Raw genomic sequence first — 18,660 nt, 5'->3', positions numbered from 1 at the left:
ACGAAAATTATTTAAACTGCTACACTTATCATTCAACCAGAGCTTGAAATATTACAAGGATCCTCAAGAGCACAGCAAAGACTGTATTAAAAGTATACTAGTGACAAATTAGTATACTTTAGATCTTTTTTTCTGATACGGGGAAAATCTGATCATGTTTCTCTATAACAATAAAAAAACATTATTTCACATATCACCTTTATGTGATATCACCTTAAGGACAGCACATACAAGTGTTAATTGCACAATGGACCGCGCAAATCAATTTAAAATAGTCTTCTTTGGGTGTGAGGGCAGGAGTGGATCGCAGAAGGCATAATCAGCAAATTAGGAAAACAAAGAACAGGACAGGTGAGACGTGTATCCAGAGAGCGGGTGATCAGAAAAAGGAACAGCTGTTATGCCCAGGTTTTACGCTCTCTCTGCTGAATGAATAAAAGCATTTTATTAAAAACGCGTTTGCGTTTGTCTGGGTATTTACTTTGTAATCTGTGGTTTCCATCTACTGTATTGCTTTGAGATGCCACTTTTAAAGGTGATATGTAAAATAAAGTTTTTTATTATTGTTATAGAGAAACATGATCAGATTTTCCCTGGTTCAGAAAAAAGACGATTAAAATCTGTAATCTTTCCACTTGTATGTCATCGGAAAATACAAGAAGTTTCTGCTTTGTGTAAGGATAGTATCAAAAAGTAATCTAACTGGTGAGAAAGCTGTGCTGCTCAAAGCGCTTTACAGGATAAAAACAATAACAACAATAGTGTTAGGCTGGGCAAACGATTTTTTATAGAAATACAAAATGAGATATAATGATGTGTTCCGGCTAAGACATTAACAAGTACAACCCCCCTCTCTGCGGGAGTGCTGGCTGTGACAAATTAAACCGGTTTCACAGGTATTTTCAAAGTAGAAGGGGGCAAGTTTTCCAGCGAAAGACACCCCCCCCCCTCCAAAAGTACATTACTTACTAGTTAAGAAAGCTAGGCTCCTCAATGAAATCGCTTTAACATGCTAATGCTTTGGTGTAACAGTCCGGGCGTGGCAAGCTTCTAATGTCTACCCGACTACGGCAAAAGGAACCATTCTTTCATTGGAAGACAATGAACATATTCTAGCCCTAAATGAATTAATAGCAAACATGGTTTACATAAAATACATTTTTCCAAGAAAGTTTAGCCTTTGTCACTAATGAAACCACTAAATAAAGACATAAATATAGAAATCTTAAGATTTAAAAAATACATGACTTTGCTAAAATTTATTTAAAAATAAAAACGATTACAAACGCCAGCGGAGAGAGAGAACAGGGGAGGGATGTTGGTTTTGCATAAGGGGTGGGGCTATGGAAATAAGGTCTATTTAGGAATGTGGAGTTACATGTTCTGGTTGTTTGTGAATTATCGTTGTTGAGTATAGAGTGTTGAGGTATTGATTTTGTGTAATGCTTTATGTTGAAAATTGAGGTGGATTTTGTTTATGATAAACAGGATAAACTGGGATGGGAGAAAGGTTTGGTTTTGCATAAGGGGCGGGATTATGATAATTGAGGACTTTGCGAGAGTAAAATGGTTTGATTATTTGATTTTGTATTGTGGTTGTTATCTATGTTTTTGGTTGGTATTATGTTTATATGGTTGTTTTTGTTGGTTGGTTGTTATTATGGTTATTAATAATACGATCTATAGTTGAAATCAGAGCCTAAATAAAAAGAAAAAGCAAGTGATTAGGTTTATGAGCAATCTAATTACTTATTCGTTTAAAACGCTATATAAAATAAAGTTTATTATTAATTTGCTGGACAGAGCGGTGAACATTATTATGCATAAGACAAAGATAACGATCCTGATCAGTTTAGAAATCTGTGTACGCTGTAAGGTTTTTACTTCTTAAACTTTTAAAATACACGTTTTGAATAGAAAGAAATCCTCTTCCTGGTACAGTATGTATAGCACACCAGCACGTCTTTTTTCTCCAATCAGAGGGGTGTCAGATGGTGTCAGCCAATCACCATTCTGCGTTGGGTAGCAACGGGTGACTGTTCTCAGGCGGAAGATGTAAACAGCTTAATGTTCGTGTTTTAAATAATTTTTTTAAATTCAATTAAACGGGCACAGTTAAGACATTAAATATACATATACATACTGTATACAGTACAGTTTGCATACGGTAATATGTTTATGTTACGCGATTAAAAAATAAATAAATAAAAATGAAAAGTCCAGCACCAGCTGGATTTGAACACACAACCTGCTAATTGGCAGTCACACACCTGAACCAGTAGGCTACAAGACAGTTTGCATGAACAGGCAGGCGAAACAGCCCTACACAGCCCTGCCGCAGTACACGGATATAATCATACCGTTATTAAATTTTTGAGATACGCGATTCCATATTATATTCCCTTTTAATCAAATTCTAAAAGTATGCTTGTTGACTCCGGTATCACGTTAGTTAAAGACTTCGAAGCTTACAATCTTTAGGGAGAAATGGAATACTGGTGTGTATTTTTTTTAAAGTACCGAGACCAGCTATATACTGTATGTTTACGTTCCAAAATTAATATCGTTTATGGCCTTCACACGCGTTACAATATGCTCCTATTCTTTTTATGCTCAGCTACTAAGATTTCCCTTCAGTGGTAAAATTCAATATCTACAATGGGCACAGTAAAGACGTTTACAGTAAGTCTTTCTACGACAGGCCAACGGATCACGAGTGCCCCTGTCGGTCAACCAATCACGCACCGCGGTACCCCGTGTCATCTTACCTGCGGTATGTGTCTGTACCGCACACTTTGAATGGCTGCATCTGTATGTAGTTTGCTTGCATGATGCCGGGAACAGCATGGCTGCTCGTTGCCATATAGTCTAGCGGTTAGGGTTCCTGGTTTTCACCCAGGCGGCCCGTGTTTGACTCGGTTTTGCCTTCTGCTTTCCAAAAGATCAGCACGCTGTACGAAAGAGCCGCATTAAAACTACTCGAACGTGCAAAACGTGCGAGAAGAGGGGGCGCTTGTTTCCAACCGAAACTTCTCGCGTGTGAGACGAGCTGATCATCGCTGTGGGAGGGTTACTCTGGTAGACAGGCCTGACCTTCGGCAATAGGATTTATAGTCTCCAAGATGATATTTGCACTTTCTGGAGAGGCGATTTTCTCCACTTCAGTAGCCCGATTTCGTCGATTGCGTGGAGAGGGCTGTAGAATGTGGCGCCGCCTTTCCTGCTCCGTCCATGACAGGCGTGCTGGTCTCTGGAGAGAGAGCACGGTCCATCAGCGCACTCCAATAAAGGCACTGGAAGCAGCTAAATCGCATTAGCGAAGCTCAGTGCTGGGCCGCTGGGCACGTCTTACCACCGTTTCCGTAGTGTAGTGGTTATCACGTTCGCCTCACACGCGAAAGGTCCCCGGTTCGAAACCGGGTGGAAACAGACATCTTTTGTCGCCAGGCACAAAAGGGGATTGGGGATTCGCCTAGCGCTGTGATCGAACAGACCCACTGGACCCACCTCTTAGTGTGGCGAGATCTGCACAGTGCATGTCACAGCGCATCCTGCTTTCACTTCAAGGCGCGTCCTGATGCACCCCAGTCTCCCGCGTGACAGGTGGGGACAGGTGACAGGTCCTATACTAACGAGGAAGACATCGCTCTCTCCGACCCCCGGCATCGTGTCCCGACCCACCGTGCTGGAAGCCGACGCGTGCTGTGATTCCTTTACGGAGCAGAAATGACAACCGAGGAGCCGAGAGATCATTTCAGCATTTCGCGTCTGAACGGAAAACACAAACGACCAACTCGGAATGACTTGCCTTTGACGCTTCTCAAAGCGTTCTTTGTGCATCGAACAGACCCACTCACCTCTTAGTGTGGCGGGATCTGCACAGTGCATGTCGCAGCGCTTCCTGCTTTCACTTCAATGTGCTTCCTGATGTCGAGTCGACTGCCGTGCGGAGGCTCTGAAAGCGAGAGCAATGAAAAGGTGCACGATGCTGTGAAAGAAAACAGAGAAGTGAAAGGCAGTCATTTCTCTAAGGAGGTGAAAGAAAAGCTACTCCCCGTCGGGGAATCGAACCCCGGTCTCCCGCGTGACAGGCGGGATACTTGCCACTATACTAACGAGGAAGACATCGCTCTCTTCAACCCCCGGCATCGTGTCCCGACCCAGCATGCTGGAAGCCGACGCGTGCTGTGATCCCTTTACGGAGCAGAAATGACAACCGAGGAGCCGAGAGATCATGTCAGCATTTCGCGTCTGAACGGAAAACACAAACGACCAACTCGGAATGACTTGCCTTTGACGCTTTTCAAAGTGTTCTTTGTGCACGACGACTGCGCCGCCTAGCAGATACAAAGGGGTTGTACAACTTTGAACTAGCAAATGGAAGAGGGCTAAGCCCCCTCTCTTTTAGCCCAGGTTCGATCTGTCTCCCAGAATCACCAGGGCGCACACACACACACACCCGTGCCGTTGAAGTGCTCTGCTTCATTTCTAAGGGCAACTCAACATTCACTCCTACCCCGAGTGCAGAAAAGACAGCATCCACAGCAACAACAGCTCAGGTCTCTGCACAGGAGCTAAGCTGCCCTCATCTCCTCTGCTCTGCTCTGCGGCTCCTGCGGAGTGGAGTCCTGCCTGGAGCCGTGTTTGCAGGCGGCGGCTCCCCGCGCCCTGTCTGGGCGTCGTGTCCAAGAGCTCCTGGGAGGAAGAGCGAGCCCTCCCACTCGGGGGCTTTTCCACGGTCTGTGTGAGGAGGGGCGGGTGTGTCCAGTAGCTTATCGAGCGGAAGCCTGGGGCGGCGGAGAGCTGTGATCGTGCAGACCTTGAGGTGTCACCTCTTTGTCTGCTTTCCCGCCCCCCCTCCGCCCAAGCTCTGCTCCAAAGTAGCCCGGCAACCCCTCACACCTGCACGTGTCACAACCTAAGGTGCGGTCATGAGACACCCATGGGGTGTCGTTCTGTTCTTGCTAATTGTTTCCTGCCCGTCGCAGGCAGGAGTCCATGCGAGGAAGATGCGCTGGACAGAGCTCAGAGGGCGCAGCTGGGTGGCTTTCCTTCTGAGTGACGTTCCTGCAACACTCTCCCGCTACTCTTGGTGCGCTCATGCCACAACACAGGAAGGCTGGAGCAGGTGGCTGTGGGCTTTGCGCCCTGCCGAAATAGCTCAGTTGGGAGAGCGTTAGACTGAAGATCTAAAGGTCCCTGGTTCGATCCCGGGTTTCGGCATTTTGTTTCATCGCGCCCTTTGTTCCTCTCTCCAGCGCCACCTGCCTAAAGTGACGCGTCCCTTTCTCAGCCCGAAACGCAAGCGAGACACCAGCAGCAGTTCCTACAGGTTTCCGTAGTGTAGCGGCTATCACGTTCGCCTAACACGCGAAAGGTCCCCGGTTCGAGACCGGGCGGAAACAGCCTCGTTTTGCACGCTCCTGTACTTCACAGAGGTCTTGAGCGACCGGTCATTTGTTCCCAATGTATTTCCGGTGCCTTCGTGCACTCTTGTACCAAACGCACGTTCCTTCTGTACGCGGAGCCGATCATTTGCAATTGGGCTGTGCCGACAGACCAGGTCGAGCTCTGTCGGCTCAAAAGCAGCGCAGGACCTGCAAGAACAACAGAAAGATTAGCATCCAGCGGGGGCCTCTTAGTGAGCCCAAGAGCTCATCAAGAATCGGCTCCAGCAACAGGGCTGGGCGCATTGTTCCATTCTCCGCCCACTCTCGGTGTAAACAAGTCCCTCCTGGTCTCTGCTTGAAATGCACTTTCCTGCGTTTGCTTTGGTGTAACTGGCTTCCCCTGCATGGGCGAATGTGAAGAAGATCCTTAGTAAGTCATTGAAGAAAACCGAGAAGAGGTCGGAGTGGCCTCTGTCGTTCATCAACGATCCAGTCAGGCAGTACTCCTCTGTAAAGCGCCGTTCGTTCACGTCGATTGGCTTTTTTTTGCCTTCATTCGTGCGAGTAGTAAAAGCAGACGCCCCTATTCTGCCGTGACCCGGATTCGAACCGGGGTTGTTGCGGCCACAACGCAAAGTACTGACCACTATACGACCACAGCGAGTTACCGAGACACACGCGGAAAGGGCTGTGCTCTCTTCGTGTGACATAATTCGGAAAAGTCCTGACGTTGCATTTCAACTGAGCCCCAGTATACATCGACCCTTCGACACTCTGAGTGACAACTCTCTTGCGTGTTTTCTCATATTTATGTAGTTTGCTTGGTGGCGCAGTCGTCGTGCACAAAGAACGCTTTGAAAAGCGTCAAAAGCAAGTCATTCCAAGTTAGTCGTTTGTGTTTTCCGTTCTGACGCGAAATGCTGAAATAATCTCTCGGCTCCTCGGTTGTCATTTCTGCTACATAGAGGAATCACAGCACGCGTGTTAAAAGAAGACTGTGATATTCGGTGCGTCTTGGATTAGACGAGATTAAAGAGTGAGTAGTTTTGTTTTTCTGTGATGTAATGGGACCAATGAAGAATGTGGCATTCAGACTAATGTGGAGTATTTGTTTCCTTAGGGAAATTGGCACTACCATATACTGGGCCATTAGGACCCATATGGACCGCAGGGTGAGCGCCCAGCGACAGAAACCAGACGGTACCGTGTGTCGGGCTCGGCCGCGAGCAGGACAATGACTTCACTTAAATGTTTAACTGATAAAACCCAAATGAACCAAACCTGTATAAATTAGTGGTGGAAAGGAGTCTTTTTATATAGCAAAAGGTCTCTGATCCTTTGGTAAGAACGATGGGTATATAACCCTTTGTCCTCAATATTAGAAATGAATCCTTGAGCACTGCTGTTGTACCAACGGTCCATAAAAGCCTAACATTACCCTTTCTTGCATAAATTGTAGAACATGCCATCACATTTCAGTTGCACCTCAGTAGCAGTTTGATCTATTATCACCCTACTCCCCACCTCAGAACCTTCGCTCTTCTTATTCTGGTCTCCTAACTGTCCCCCACGCCCATCCACACTGTATGAGTGACAAGGCCTTCTCCTGTTATGCCCCCAAGCTCTGGAACTCTCTCCCCAAGGATACCAGAGTCACCTTCCCTAAACTCCTTCAAATTCAGACTCAACACCTTGTTCTGTAGAAGAGCCTTTACTGAACTGGTTCCATTCTTTACCCCTCTGCTTCTACTTTCCTTAGTACCACCATCCATGGTCTCCTCTGTCTATTGGAATTGTTTTATCCTGTGTATTCTTATTGTAATTGTTTCAAGTACTTTGCGAAGCCACCTTTGGAACCATTATACTAAATAGTTTATCCTAAATCCTTGAAGCTTTAATAGGGCAGTGCAGTAGGGCTAATAATTGACAGTGTTAGTGGGCCAGCAGGATTTGTGCAAATTATAGGTAGTCACAAAGGAAGACTAGGATTTACTTGAAATTCATGACATGGGACACTGAAACAGTGGAGAGGCTTTGTGTAGTAAGCATTCAGTCTCAATCTACACAGTCTGTGCTGCTGGTAGAGGTGGTTGTGAACACCTGTCTTCCAGATCAAGTACTGGGATCTCCAGTCTCAATCCTAATACTTCCCATGACTGTCCAATACTGTGAAACCAACACCCATAAGACAAGACCTCCAAGATTCTAACTGTACGTTTATTCACTGATGTTTGGGCACCAGAATTGTTCCTCTGCTAAGGAAGGGAAGGCCTACTTTACACCAAGCCCCTGTTGATAATCCCTTCCTTGTGTTTCTTTTAGTCAGTTTGTGCAGCCTAGAATAGGACATCAGATCTCACTCTTACCGGGCACTACAGTAGCAACTGACACTCCATAAGCACTACCCCTCTAGGAAACAGGAGGACTGCCAGTATATTGAACACCTCTGTCTCTCCCCCAGTAAAAAAAGTCACAATGACCTGCCCAAGGAATAGTGCGGCTATCTTCCCCCAGTACAACGCTTTATTACTCCAGCCATTTTCAGTCCTCATTGGCAGCAATACGGGAAGCATTCTTGAAAGGGGAACCCCCACAAATACTTCCCTTGAATTCCCATTCAAACCTATAAACCACAAAGAAACAAGGGCAGGCAGAAGGGTCTTTCACAGCTTTATTGAGATGTTGCCATTACAAGGCAAGTGGAGGCAGGAGAGTCACAAGGGCCAGGCTGGAGCCTTCATTCAGGCACCTGGGGAGGAAGGAGAACAATCCAGCTACACTGCAGGACACCACCCCTACAGGAGCTCCTCCTGCCAGACCCTACCTGTCCACTGGCCAACATCTCCAAAGTCATCTGCTCCCTCCATATCCTCACTGGTGCTCTCAGCATCTTCACTGGAGCTCCGAGGGTCTCCTTCCTCATCCTCAGTCCAGTCAGCTCCCACATCCAGAGGAGCTTCTACTGGTGCCACAGCCACCCGACTGCTGGTCACCAGGCTCCTGGTACCTGTGGACAAGCAGCACCCAGGAGTGAGGGATCCGCTATACCCAGAGACCCACAGTCTACTCATCTAAACAGTCCCTTTGTCCAGCACGGGATCATTCCTCAGTTGTCCAAGCATGGTTGTCTCTTGGGCAGAGATGCATCCACAAGGGATAGAGAACCAGACCCACCTTTATTCCGACTGCCAGCACACCTGGACTCACAGCAGGCACAGACCTCATGGTCACCATACAGCTCCTCCCACCTGGAGGAGAGGAGGAGGACAGGTGAGGCCTAAACCTGACATGTCCCAGAGCACCCTCAGCAGGCTCCTTGCAGAAGTACCTCTTAGCCTCCCTGTTGTAGGTGCAGGACTTGGTCCCTGGTGTTGCTTTAGCAGGAGCCACAGTGCATGTACAGCTCAGTCACTTCATGCTGCAAGAGGGAAGGTCACAGCATTAAGGGATCAAGGCCAATAGAGGGACAGAGAAGGACCTTCTGCCATCAGTGAAGGCAAGCTGGCAGCTCTAGGCACTACAGCTGCCACAGTCTGGTTCACATCTAGATCATGGATGTGAAAGCAGACCATGGATCAGTAGAGCAAGAAGGCCGAGCAGCCTTTGAGAGCAGTACCTTCCTGGACAGCTTCTTCTGGAAGAGGAAGGCATCAATTGTGAAGCGGAGCACATCCTTCTGCTTGGAGGGGACAAACCTGGACAGGCAGCCATCTGCCTTGCTGTCCACCATGCACCTGGGGACAAGGACAAGGATGAACCCCTGCAGGCTCTCAGGGCTCCTGCCCACCTCCCCTCCCAGAAGGGGCTGTACCCCAAGTTGTCGATCACAGGGAAACGGGGCTGGGAGTGCTGGTCTGGTTTCTCCGTTACGTAACACGAGTGGATGTACAGCCTCTGCTCTGCTGTGGCAAAGTAGGCAGTGGCCTGGAAGTACATGGGCTGACCCAGGAAGTACTCATCCTTAGGAGAGAGCCGGACCCAGCGGGCTGGAGAGAGAGAGGCAGCATTACACCTGCACACAGCACCCCCTGCAGGCAGGAGGAGCCACTCACTCAAGGAGCTTACAGTTGGTGCTGAGCAGCACAAAGCTGTGTTTGTTCTTCAGGTCCTTGAAGAAGGTCCTTCTCCTGGCCCACGTGGGGACATAGCCAACCTTGTAGGAGTAGTGGAACCTGCAGAACAGAGGGGATGAGGGGCATCTGGACACTTTCCTAGTGGCTTCTCAGCAGCAGAGGCCTGCCTACCTGTTGTAGGAGCACTTGACCGGCACAGAGAAGGGAATGAAGCGATGCACAGGTGCACTGGAGGAGGGCGGGGCATAGCGGAGAGTGTTGGAGTACACCAGGCGGCCCTGGACAACCTGCAGGGTCACAGAGGAAGGTATATTCCCAGGAAAGGCAACTCCGACACTGGCCCTACAGCTCACGTCAATACACTGCCTGTAGATGAAGACCCGCTTACCGATCGCTCGGTGCCGCACTCGTGAAGCCCGTAGATGAAGTAGAAGTAACTGCGTGTGGTTCGGCTGACGCTGCAGTTGCCCAAGGTCACCTCCGATGGCCGACAGCTGAAGCCGAACAGGAGCCGACTGACCCTCACGTACATCCTGCTGGAGTCACACCACACAGCCACTCCTCGGGTGCCCCCGATGGCCGGGCGAGCCGGCTGCCGCCCTCGCTGGGGAGGAAACAGGACGCTCTTGATGTAGGCGGGTAAGGGGCGGCTGCCGGCTTCGGGCTTCATCTTCTCCTTGTCGAAGTAGGGCGAGTACGCGTCTCTGGACACGGGAAGGCGGCGAAAGTCGGGAGCCAAGGACTGCGAGTCGTTCTCGCTTGCAGACAGGTCTTCGGAGGGCGCATCTGCCAGGTTCAAATCCTCCAACTGGGCTGCGTCTTCAGGAGCCGGGAGGTCGGCCTGGAGCGCCAATTCCCGAGAGTCCCAGCCAGCCGGCCCGGCGGAAACCAGTGCGGGGAGCCCGGCCCCTGTGCACAGGCACAGCATAAAGAGAAACGAGCGCATCGCCAAATTAACGTCCCGCTCAATTGCTACAGGAGTAAAATAAGTAAACCACAAAACTGTGTTGAAGCAAGAAAGCATAAAGTGTGAACGCGGTGACTAGGTTTTTATACTGGCAGGACCTGTTACCGCACACCTGGTCACACAATCAACACAATCAATTACATACAGAGATCCGGATTGTTCTCAGCGTCTAATTAGAACCTGATTTCAGTCTGAGGCGGGACTCCGTGAAGCCGCCTGAACATTTTCCCGTGTGTATCTGACCTCAGCGGAGGAGTTCCACGCAATTTCGACAGAATTAAATCACCCACACGTGTAAAATTTGCTCAGATTAATTTATTGTTCAATTAGTTTCTAATTTCCGTGGAAAGTGTGTTAAACTCGCTGTCAGACAGAGTACGGAACATGCGACAAGTCCGTCCACACTTTCTTTTATCGAGGGGGCTGTTCTATCAACACGTACCGCAATGAAAATAATTTTACTATTTTTCATGTGTAATTGCATGTCATATTAAAATGTGTAATACAAGCATTTCTTTGCTTCCCAGTAAAGAAATACTGATCAGCTTTTGACATGATCTGATAATAATTTGTCTGATTTTCCAGAGATTGCTTTTGCTTCGCAGCACTGAGAACCTATGGAAGCCCGTTTCCGCCAGGGAGTAAAAAAAACGCACTATGGTATCTCAGAATTGTGACTTAGAATCATAGAATTGCGACATAAAAACTCAGAATTTTGACTTTATCTCTCACATTTGCGACTTCGAAAAGCCCATATTTCATTGTCTGACCTTTTGTTATTGTAACGAATTCGGGTTCTAGGGCTTGTGCCCTCGCCGCTCCCACCCTACTTCGTGCCTCACTGTATTGGTTGCTGCTGGAAGAGGTGTTAGTGGGGCCAGCAGGGGGCGCTCACCCTGTGGTCCATGTGGGTCCTAATGCCCCAGTATAGTGACGGGGACACTATACTGTAAACAGGCGCCGTCCTTCGGATGAGACGTAAAACCGAGGTCCTGACTCTCTGTGGTCATTAAAAATCCCAGGGCGCTTCTCGAAAAGAGTAGGGGTGTAACCCCGGTGTCCTGGCCAAATTTCCCCCCTGGCCTTTACCCCATCATGGCCTCCTAATAATCCCCCTCTATGAATTGGCTACATTACTCTGTTCTCCTCCCCACTGATAGCTGATGTGTGGTGAGCGTTCTGGCGCACTATGGCTGCCGTCGCATCATCCAGGTGGATGCTGCACATTGGTGGTGGTGGAGGGGAATCCCCATTACCTGTAAAGCGCTTTGAGTGGAGTGTCCAGAAAAGCACTATATAAGTGTAAGCAATTATTATTATTATTATTATTATTATTATTGGCTCAAACCCAGGCCTTGCTAGCTAGAACCCGAATCCGTTACAATAACAAAAGGACAGACAATGAAATATGGGCTATTTCGAAGTTGCAAATGTGAGATATAAAGTCGGAGTTGTGAGTTACTAAGTCGCAATTCTGAGTTACTTAGTCGGAATTCTGCGATACCATAGCGCGTTTTTTTGTAACTCCCTGGCGGAAACGGGCTTTCATACATTTCAATTAGTCTGATCAGTGCAGGACAAGTTAATGTAGAATCATTACTATGTCTGTCTCTTGTTTGTATATAAATGAATGTCTTTGACAACTTAATGTTAGTTTTTAATTTAGTTTTACGATGTAGGTAATGTGTTAACATATGCACGAGCATACGAAATGTCTCACTCCTGATTCAGCTCATGCTCCATAGGAGAGAAGAGATTCCTCCTGCTTCTCGTACAATCATATCAGAACAGAAGCCCGTGTCGCCCAGCTTTGATTCAAGAGCGACTCGCATCTTCAGCCCTTTTTTTCTTCGTGATCCTAATTTTCTTTAGTTATGATCAATATTGAACTTTTTCTAAATAAAACGACAATAATCAAACATGCAGGCAGACTTTTAAAAAGTATTAGGAGCTGACAGGGTGCCCCTTTGGAATAGTTGTCAGAAAATGTGAGAAAAGGAAAGGTACGTAAGCTCTCACACACAGCATTAGAGATTGGCATCTGATGAAAAAAAAACTACCTGTCTCCCCGGCACTTAACGGTGCTGTTGTTTTGATTTTACATATTGTTAGCATTTTAATGAATTGTTAAAAGATTGATACACAAATCGCTAAATAAGAAAACGTAAAAACCCTAGCTGTAAGCAATTGGCCATTCATATTCCTGAATTTTAAATCCCTGTGTTTTTCTGTATCCGAATGCCTGGTGCAGCTCATTTGAAAGCAGAGTCTACCATTTACTGTATTACAGAAGCGTATTGTTGCCACCAAGGAAAAAAAAAATCCTGAGTTTACAGGAGTAAAGAGGAAACAAATGCAAACACCGTTTAGAAAAAACACACACGTCTCAGGCCTTAACCATGACAAGGATAGGATTTGAACCTAGACGAACAGAGCACAATGAATTAGCAATCCAAAAAGTGACTCCTGTTTAATTTTCTTTTCGCTTGCTCGATTTGTAGTACGCTCCTATATCCTTACAACCGATAAACAAAACGGCTTCATGTGCCACAGCATTCTGCTGCAGGTACGGTTTGCACCGTGTATTAGGCGAACCCGAATTAAATATTTCAAATATGTGAAGAATTACATGAAACCTGAAAAAAGATCACAGCCAATGTCAGCAATTCAGAGCCTGTAGGCAGCTTCAACAGAACAAAACGATCTGAAGCCGCAATAATTTCACAGAGTGTATTGTGACACTCAAACCACGTTGTTGCTATTACTGCTACTTCTGCTGCCGTTGCTTTAAACTCTACTCAGCGGGCAAGTAAAGTTGTACAAAGAATAGACTACTTTGAGCCGTCCAAATTCCATTATGTGAATTTAAGCTTTTTTTTTATTAATAACAGCATTAGTAATACAATGCGTGCTCAGAAACCTTACTTATTAGCTTATGAAGCAATAGTGTTTCGACAATTTGCGGTCTTCAAAAAGTAAACGCTGAAGTTTTTATACTTCCTTGTGAGCAGATCACCTTTGATTTAGAAAAGGAAAACTTACTCCCCTGTTGCTTTCATTGCAATATCTGAATCGAGACCCAAGCGCTAAGAAAGCTGAAAAACGCAGAAGTCATAAACCCGATTTTAATTTAGACACACATTTTCTAATGCAGCCTTCATTACAAGACAGTCTATTTCTCGAAAGCGTGTTATGTAAAAAAGAAAAAAACGAAAATATATGGATGACAATATTTAAAAGCTGAAGATTTTACTTTTGAGAAATTGTCATTTTATGTATCTAGACGCTTTTCAACCACTGCTTTTAGAACTTTGCTGTGCTTCCTGAATCATTTTCAGCGTTATAAACTGGGTGTGGAAGTAGCGATCACTTTGTAGAGCAGTTGATAGACTGGAGCTGTTCAGACTACTCTTGTTATTCCTCAAGTGCTTCCATCATTTTTCTTTCAGGCTAGGACGCGAGTGTGTACGTGTTTGGTTTTCGTTTCACTGATTCCCATTGAAGATTTGTGAATTAACAAGGAAAGAATCAGTTGCCTCGGAAAGCAAAAGGTTTGGTTCTCAACGATCTTGAAGACACGCCCATGTAGAGCAGCGTGTGATGATTCGTACTATAAAAGACAAGTGCTCAAAGTGACGTCTGTGTTTGCCGTTGAAACTTTTCATCTCGGGCGCACTTTTAGAAAGCAAAGATAGAGCAGTTGTGTTGAATCACACCATGACAGCTGTCAGCAGAGTGGTGCAGCAGAAGCGTGCTGGGCCCATAACCCGGAGGTCGATGTATCGGAACCATCCATTGCTATACACACCGTCAGTCTAATGTAGTGAATTTACACTGTTCTTTTTCTCTCGTTCACACAAGATACATTGTTTAGTCTCCCCTAAACAATGTATCTTGTCAGATTATGATGTCAGTCGGTTTAATAATGTTGTTGAACTCCCTTCAGCCAAAATACAGAGGAGCCCAGGCCCAGAATGTTACACATACTGACAGAGAGTGATCTCATTATGTGTGTCATGATGGTGCTGTCTGGCTGTCCTGCTGGTCTGGATGAGGGGTGCGTAGTGTGGTGCAGGTACTTGTCCCATCCTGCTCTTGGTCCAGGTTGGAGGGTTGCACCGATTCTGAGTCTTGTTAGCTGGTATGGATTGGTTTGGGGGTGTTGATACCAGAGTGGTCCAAGAGGGGGGTGCAGATGTCTCGGGGGCATTCTTGATTTTCTATGACTTCACGTTGATTCTGTTGGTTCTGAGTGTCTTGGTTACATACGCTTGTGTGTATAGATGAAAAAGCTATTGAAGAGCACCTCATTCATCTCGGTGGAAGTTCCCATGTTCAAAAAATCCTAAAAAGAGAATTAAAGTTTCTAACAACAAAGCATGACTGTGAAAGGTCAGGAGGCCTGCCTTGTGTGCACAACACTTGATTACAGTCAAAAAATCATGAAGCCATGAAGACGACCCACCTGTCCCAGTGTATTACCTGTAGTGTAATCTTCAGAAAATCATAAAAAATTAAAGAAAGGGGCCACAGCCACAGCAAGGTTGTACGAGGTTCGGGGGCCTGTCTGGTGTGTAAAACACTTGGTTTCAGCAGTGTGGGTGCTGTATTTGAAATGCTATTGAGCCATGAAGACGACCCACCTGTCCCAGTGTATTACCTGTAGTGTAATCTTCAGAAAATCATAAAAAATTAAAGAAAGGGGCCACAGCCACAGCAAGGTTGTACGAGGTCCAGGGGCATGTCTGGTGTGTAAAACACTTGGTTTCAGCAGAGTGGGTGCTGTATTTAAAATGCTATTGAGCCATGAAGACGACCCACCCGTCCCAGTGTATTACCTGTAGTGTTATCTTCAGAAACTCATTACCAAATAAAGAAAGGGGCCACAGCCACAGTAAGGTTGTATGAGGTTTGGGGGCCTGTCTGGTGTGTAAAACACTTGGTTTCAGCAGAGTGGGTGCTGTATTTGAAATGCTATTGAGCCATGAAGACGACCCACCTGTCCCAGTGTATTACCTGTAGTGTAATCTTCAGAAAATCATAAAAAATTAAAGAAAGGGGCCACAGTAAGGTTGTATGAGGTTTGGGGGCCTGTCTGGTGTGTAAAACACTTGGTTTGAGCAGAGCGGGTGCTGTATTTGAAATGCTATTGAGCCATGAAGACGACCCACCTGTCCCAGTGTATTACCTGTAGTGTTATCTTCAGAAACTCATTACAAAATAAAGAAAGGGGCCACAGCCACAGTAAGGTTGTATGAGGTTCGGGGGCCTGTCTGGTGTGTAAAACACTTGGTTTCAGCAGAGTGGGTGCTGTATTTGAAATGCTATTTAGCCATGAAGATGACCCACCTATGGCACTATATTACCTGTAGTGTTATCTTCAGAAAATCATAAAAAATTAAAGAAAGGGGCCACAGCCACAGTAAGGTTGTATGAGGTTTGGGGGCCTGTCTGGTGTGTAAAACACTTGGTTACAGCAGAGTGGGTGCTGTATTCGAAATGCTATTGAGCCATGAAGACAACCCACCCATCCCACCTGTAGTGTTATCTTCAGAAAATCATAAAAAAATAAAGGTTCCATAACCCAAAACAAAGCTGGGAATAGTCAGATGACCTGCTTAGTGTGCAAAACACTCACCTGCAGCATTGTGGGTGCTGTGGTTTAAATGCTATTGGTTTGTGAACAGAATACCCCTACCCAGTGCATTGTGCCACATTAAATAAAAGCAAGAGAAGAAGAGATTCAGAACACAAAGCTGTGTCAGTGTTCTGTGTAAAAAGTCGGTATGAACATCATGGGAGCTGTTTTTAATAAGCTGCTGAGTAAAGAATATTTTTATCTTCCTGCTGTCAGTAGTATTGTGAATATAGTTGACCCTTACCTGAATGAAAACAGGACGTAAAGGAAGGGTTTCAGAAATCAAAAAAAGCTTTATTCCCGTGCTTACAGTCTGGGTAATTGGAGACCGCGCTGTTCTGCTTCCTATGGTCATATACGGGTTTTTCGCATGAAGCCGTATTGAACAGTATTTCTCGCTTTGTGAACGTGTGCACACAGCGGTCCCCCGGGTTCCAGTTCGTGCGTAATTACGCATCGATGAAAAACCGGAGGTTTAAAAAAAGATAATTAGCTCACCGATAGTTTGATGTAAAGGCTGTGGAAATATCCACAAGTCGTGGTCTTTAAAATGCTTTTGGTTTGAAGGCGTTCTGTGCTTCCATTGCGGAGATATGGACAAAAGCATATTCGTGCTTGGTCAAAAAAATGTCATAAAAACGAAAAAGTAGAGGCTGAGAAATCATCCACAATGTATTTTATACACAAAGCAAGTGTTTTTGTAACTCTAAGAGATTTCGTGAAAGCGCTACAGGCGTGCCAAAATCGTTTTCGAACTTCAAGCTAACTTTACCCCGGTGATTTACCGAGTTTAATCGTTTTCAGAAAGTGTAATTGTATTATTTTATGTACCCTTGACGATTCTACTGATGTTATAAGTGCTCTTGTTTATATTGAATCTATTTTGTTGTTCAAATAAAAAGTAAAAAAAAAACATTCCGGATGCGTCTGCTGTAGAAATAAAATGACATCAAAGGCGTTGTACTTAGAGTTCTGAAGCCTGTTCCACAGAAGAACTAGCTGAGATGAAAAGTTCGATATTCTACTGACAGGGCTATTCCCATCAACTCAGTTTCTTTCTGAAACAACGTTTTCCAAGAAAAACTTACACTATGCAAAATTTGAAATAAAATACTTGCTTAAAAGTGCAGATTATTTTTTCCCAAAAACTGTAAAAGGAGAAAACCGACCCGTTGGAGTCTCTGTCGTACCATTGCTCAGTGCGGTCAGGTCGGGACTAAAACGATAGTAAGGTGCTGGTTCAAGCACATCTAGGCATGCCTTTCTCACTGTTCCATCGTGAATATCATCTAGAGAAAAAGTGGCATGTAATGTTTAATACATTATTGGCCTTATTAATAATTTGAGGGAATATAAATGCTTTGCATGTATCGAATTACAGCACGTAACAACTGAGTACCTGAGTCGATATCACCGGGCAATTTCCAATAACGACCAACATCAGACACTTCAAGAAAAATAAGATTCCATATCTTGGAATGTAGGGCGGGAGAATTCGTGTATACTCCTGTTGCATCTTGAGCTAAACTTTTAAAAAAAAAATATGACGCAGATTTGCTCAAGATACTTGTAATCGCCTTAAAGAGAGTTTTCATGAAAACGTACATCGGCTAGCTCTCCACTGTTAATTGACAGAACTTTTGAAGAAACTGTTCTTATATAAGCAACATACAAATTACACATCTTAATGAACATGAAGGGAAATCTATGGAAGCCCGTTTCCGTCAGGGAGTAAAAAAAAAACGCGCTATGGTATCTCATTGTATGTCCTTTTTTACTTAAAAAGGGTCTTCTTTAGCTCAGCTGGCAAGACCTGAGTTCGAGCCAATGCAGTGAGGCACGAACTAGGGTGGGAGCTGCGAGGGCACAAGCCCTAGAACCCGAATCCGTTACAATAACAAAAGGACAGACATTGAAATATGGGCTATTTCGAAGTCGCAAATGTGAGATATGAAGTAGGAATTCTGAGTTACTAAGTCGCAATACTGAGTTGCTAAGTCGGAATTCTGAGATACCATAGCGGGTTTTGTTTTTTACTCCCTGGCGGAAACGGGCTTCCATAGAAATCCGGGTTGTGAATAACAACTGTAACTACACACGATTGAGTTCTTGAGGCTGGCATCTAAGACCACTCAGCCATCCTGACAAGCAGTGAAGGATGCCCGTTACTTTGTCAAAGGATTATTAACTACTTTTCTTTTCTTATTATTACAGAGATTTCTACATTGCAAGACAATTGACGATTTAGATAAAGGTATATCGTGGTACGCAAACCAGGCACGGACAGGGTTTGAATCCGCGCTCTTCGGCTTACGAGACCGGTGCCTTACCACTTGGCCACCGCGCACACAATTTAGTTTTTCTCCCATCAAGGCTAATATATTTTGAAAATAAAATAAAAAATCTGTGCGCAAATTGCAATGGCAGGAGAAGTAAAACAAATATGATTATGATGTACAGTAATTGTTCACTTAGTGAAATACTCACTTTTTTGGACCACTGAATATAGTTCTTCTGTGGAGCTGGCTTCAGACTCTGCTTATAGCGCCCGTCAAATAAAATAGATATTTAATTTTTACAGGAAGACGCATT

The 18,660-nt window shown here is 45.4% G+C and overlaps 1 protein-coding gene, 2 long non-coding RNA genes and 3 other non-coding genes across 6 annotated transcripts; 3 read left to right on the top strand and 3 right to left on the bottom strand.

Annotated features, from left to right (window-relative positions):
- Positions 1–3,356: 3,356 nt before the first annotated feature.
- On the top strand, positions 3,357–3,429 carry trnav-cac (transfer RNA valine (anticodon CAC)). The gene has a single exon. It is a non-coding gene; the product is annotated as a tRNA-Val (tRNA).
- Positions 3,430–5,150: 1,721 nt separating this feature from the next.
- On the top strand, positions 5,151–5,223 carry trnaf-gaa (transfer RNA phenylalanine (anticodon GAA)). The gene has a single exon. It is a non-coding gene; the product is annotated as a tRNA-Phe (tRNA).
- Positions 5,224–5,332: 109 nt separating this feature from the next.
- trnav-aac (transfer RNA valine (anticodon AAC)) lies at positions 5,333–5,405 on the top strand. The gene has a single exon. It is a non-coding gene; the product is annotated as a tRNA-Val (tRNA).
- Positions 5,406–8,047: 2,642 nt separating this feature from the next.
- Positions 8,048–8,393, bottom strand: LOC148638243 (uncharacterized). The gene is made up of 2 exons (XR_015931108.1): positions 8,215–8,393; positions 8,048–8,139 (listed from the first exon to the last, which is right to left on the bottom strand). It is a non-coding gene; the product is annotated as an uncharacterized LOC148638243 (long non-coding RNA).
- Positions 8,394–8,562: 169 nt separating this feature from the next.
- On the bottom strand, positions 8,563–9,155 carry LOC148638242 (uncharacterized). Its single transcript, XR_015931099.1, has 3 exons — positions 9,007–9,155; positions 8,719–8,808; positions 8,563–8,638 (listed from the first exon to the last, which is right to left on the bottom strand). It is a non-coding gene; the product is annotated as an uncharacterized LOC148638242 (long non-coding RNA).
- Positions 9,156–9,438: 283 nt separating this feature from the next.
- On the bottom strand, positions 9,439–10,474 carry LOC148638241 (zona pellucida sperm-binding protein 3-like). Its single transcript, XM_088623390.1, has 3 exons — positions 9,852–10,474; positions 9,635–9,750; positions 9,439–9,562 (listed from the first exon to the last, which is right to left on the bottom strand). The coding sequence occupies exons 1-3, from the start codon at positions 10,407–10,409 to the stop codon at positions 9,439–9,441; spliced, it is 798 nt and encodes a 265-aa protein (XP_088479516.1). The 5' UTR covers positions 10,410–10,474.
- Between the last annotated feature and the right edge of the window lie 8,186 nt (positions 10,475–18,660).

This window comes from Lepisosteus platostomus, assembly GCF_059453375.1.
Source record: "Lepisosteus platostomus isolate fLepPlt1 chromosome 5 unlocalized genomic scaffold, fLepPlt1.hap1 SUPER_5_unloc_3, whole genome shotgun sequence".
NCBI classification, from domain to species: domain Eukaryota; kingdom Metazoa; phylum Chordata; class Actinopteri; order Semionotiformes; family Lepisosteidae; genus Lepisosteus; species Lepisosteus platostomus.
This window is presented reverse-complemented; position numbering and strand designations above follow the sequence as displayed.

Coding starts and splice junctions, on each gene's coding strand:
- LOC148638241 (XM_088623390.1), bottom strand. CDS start 10,409: ATGCGCTCGTTTCTCTTTATGCTGTGCCTGTGCACAGGGGCCGGGCTC. Junction 9,751..9,851: donor AGTGCGGCACCGAGCGATCG/GTAAGCGGGTCT, acceptor GTGACCCTGCAG/GTTGTCCAGGGCCGCCTGGT. Junction 9,563..9,634: donor GTCAAGTGCTCCTACAACAG/GTAGGCAGGCCT, acceptor TCTGTTCTGCAG/GTTCCACTACTCCTACAAGG.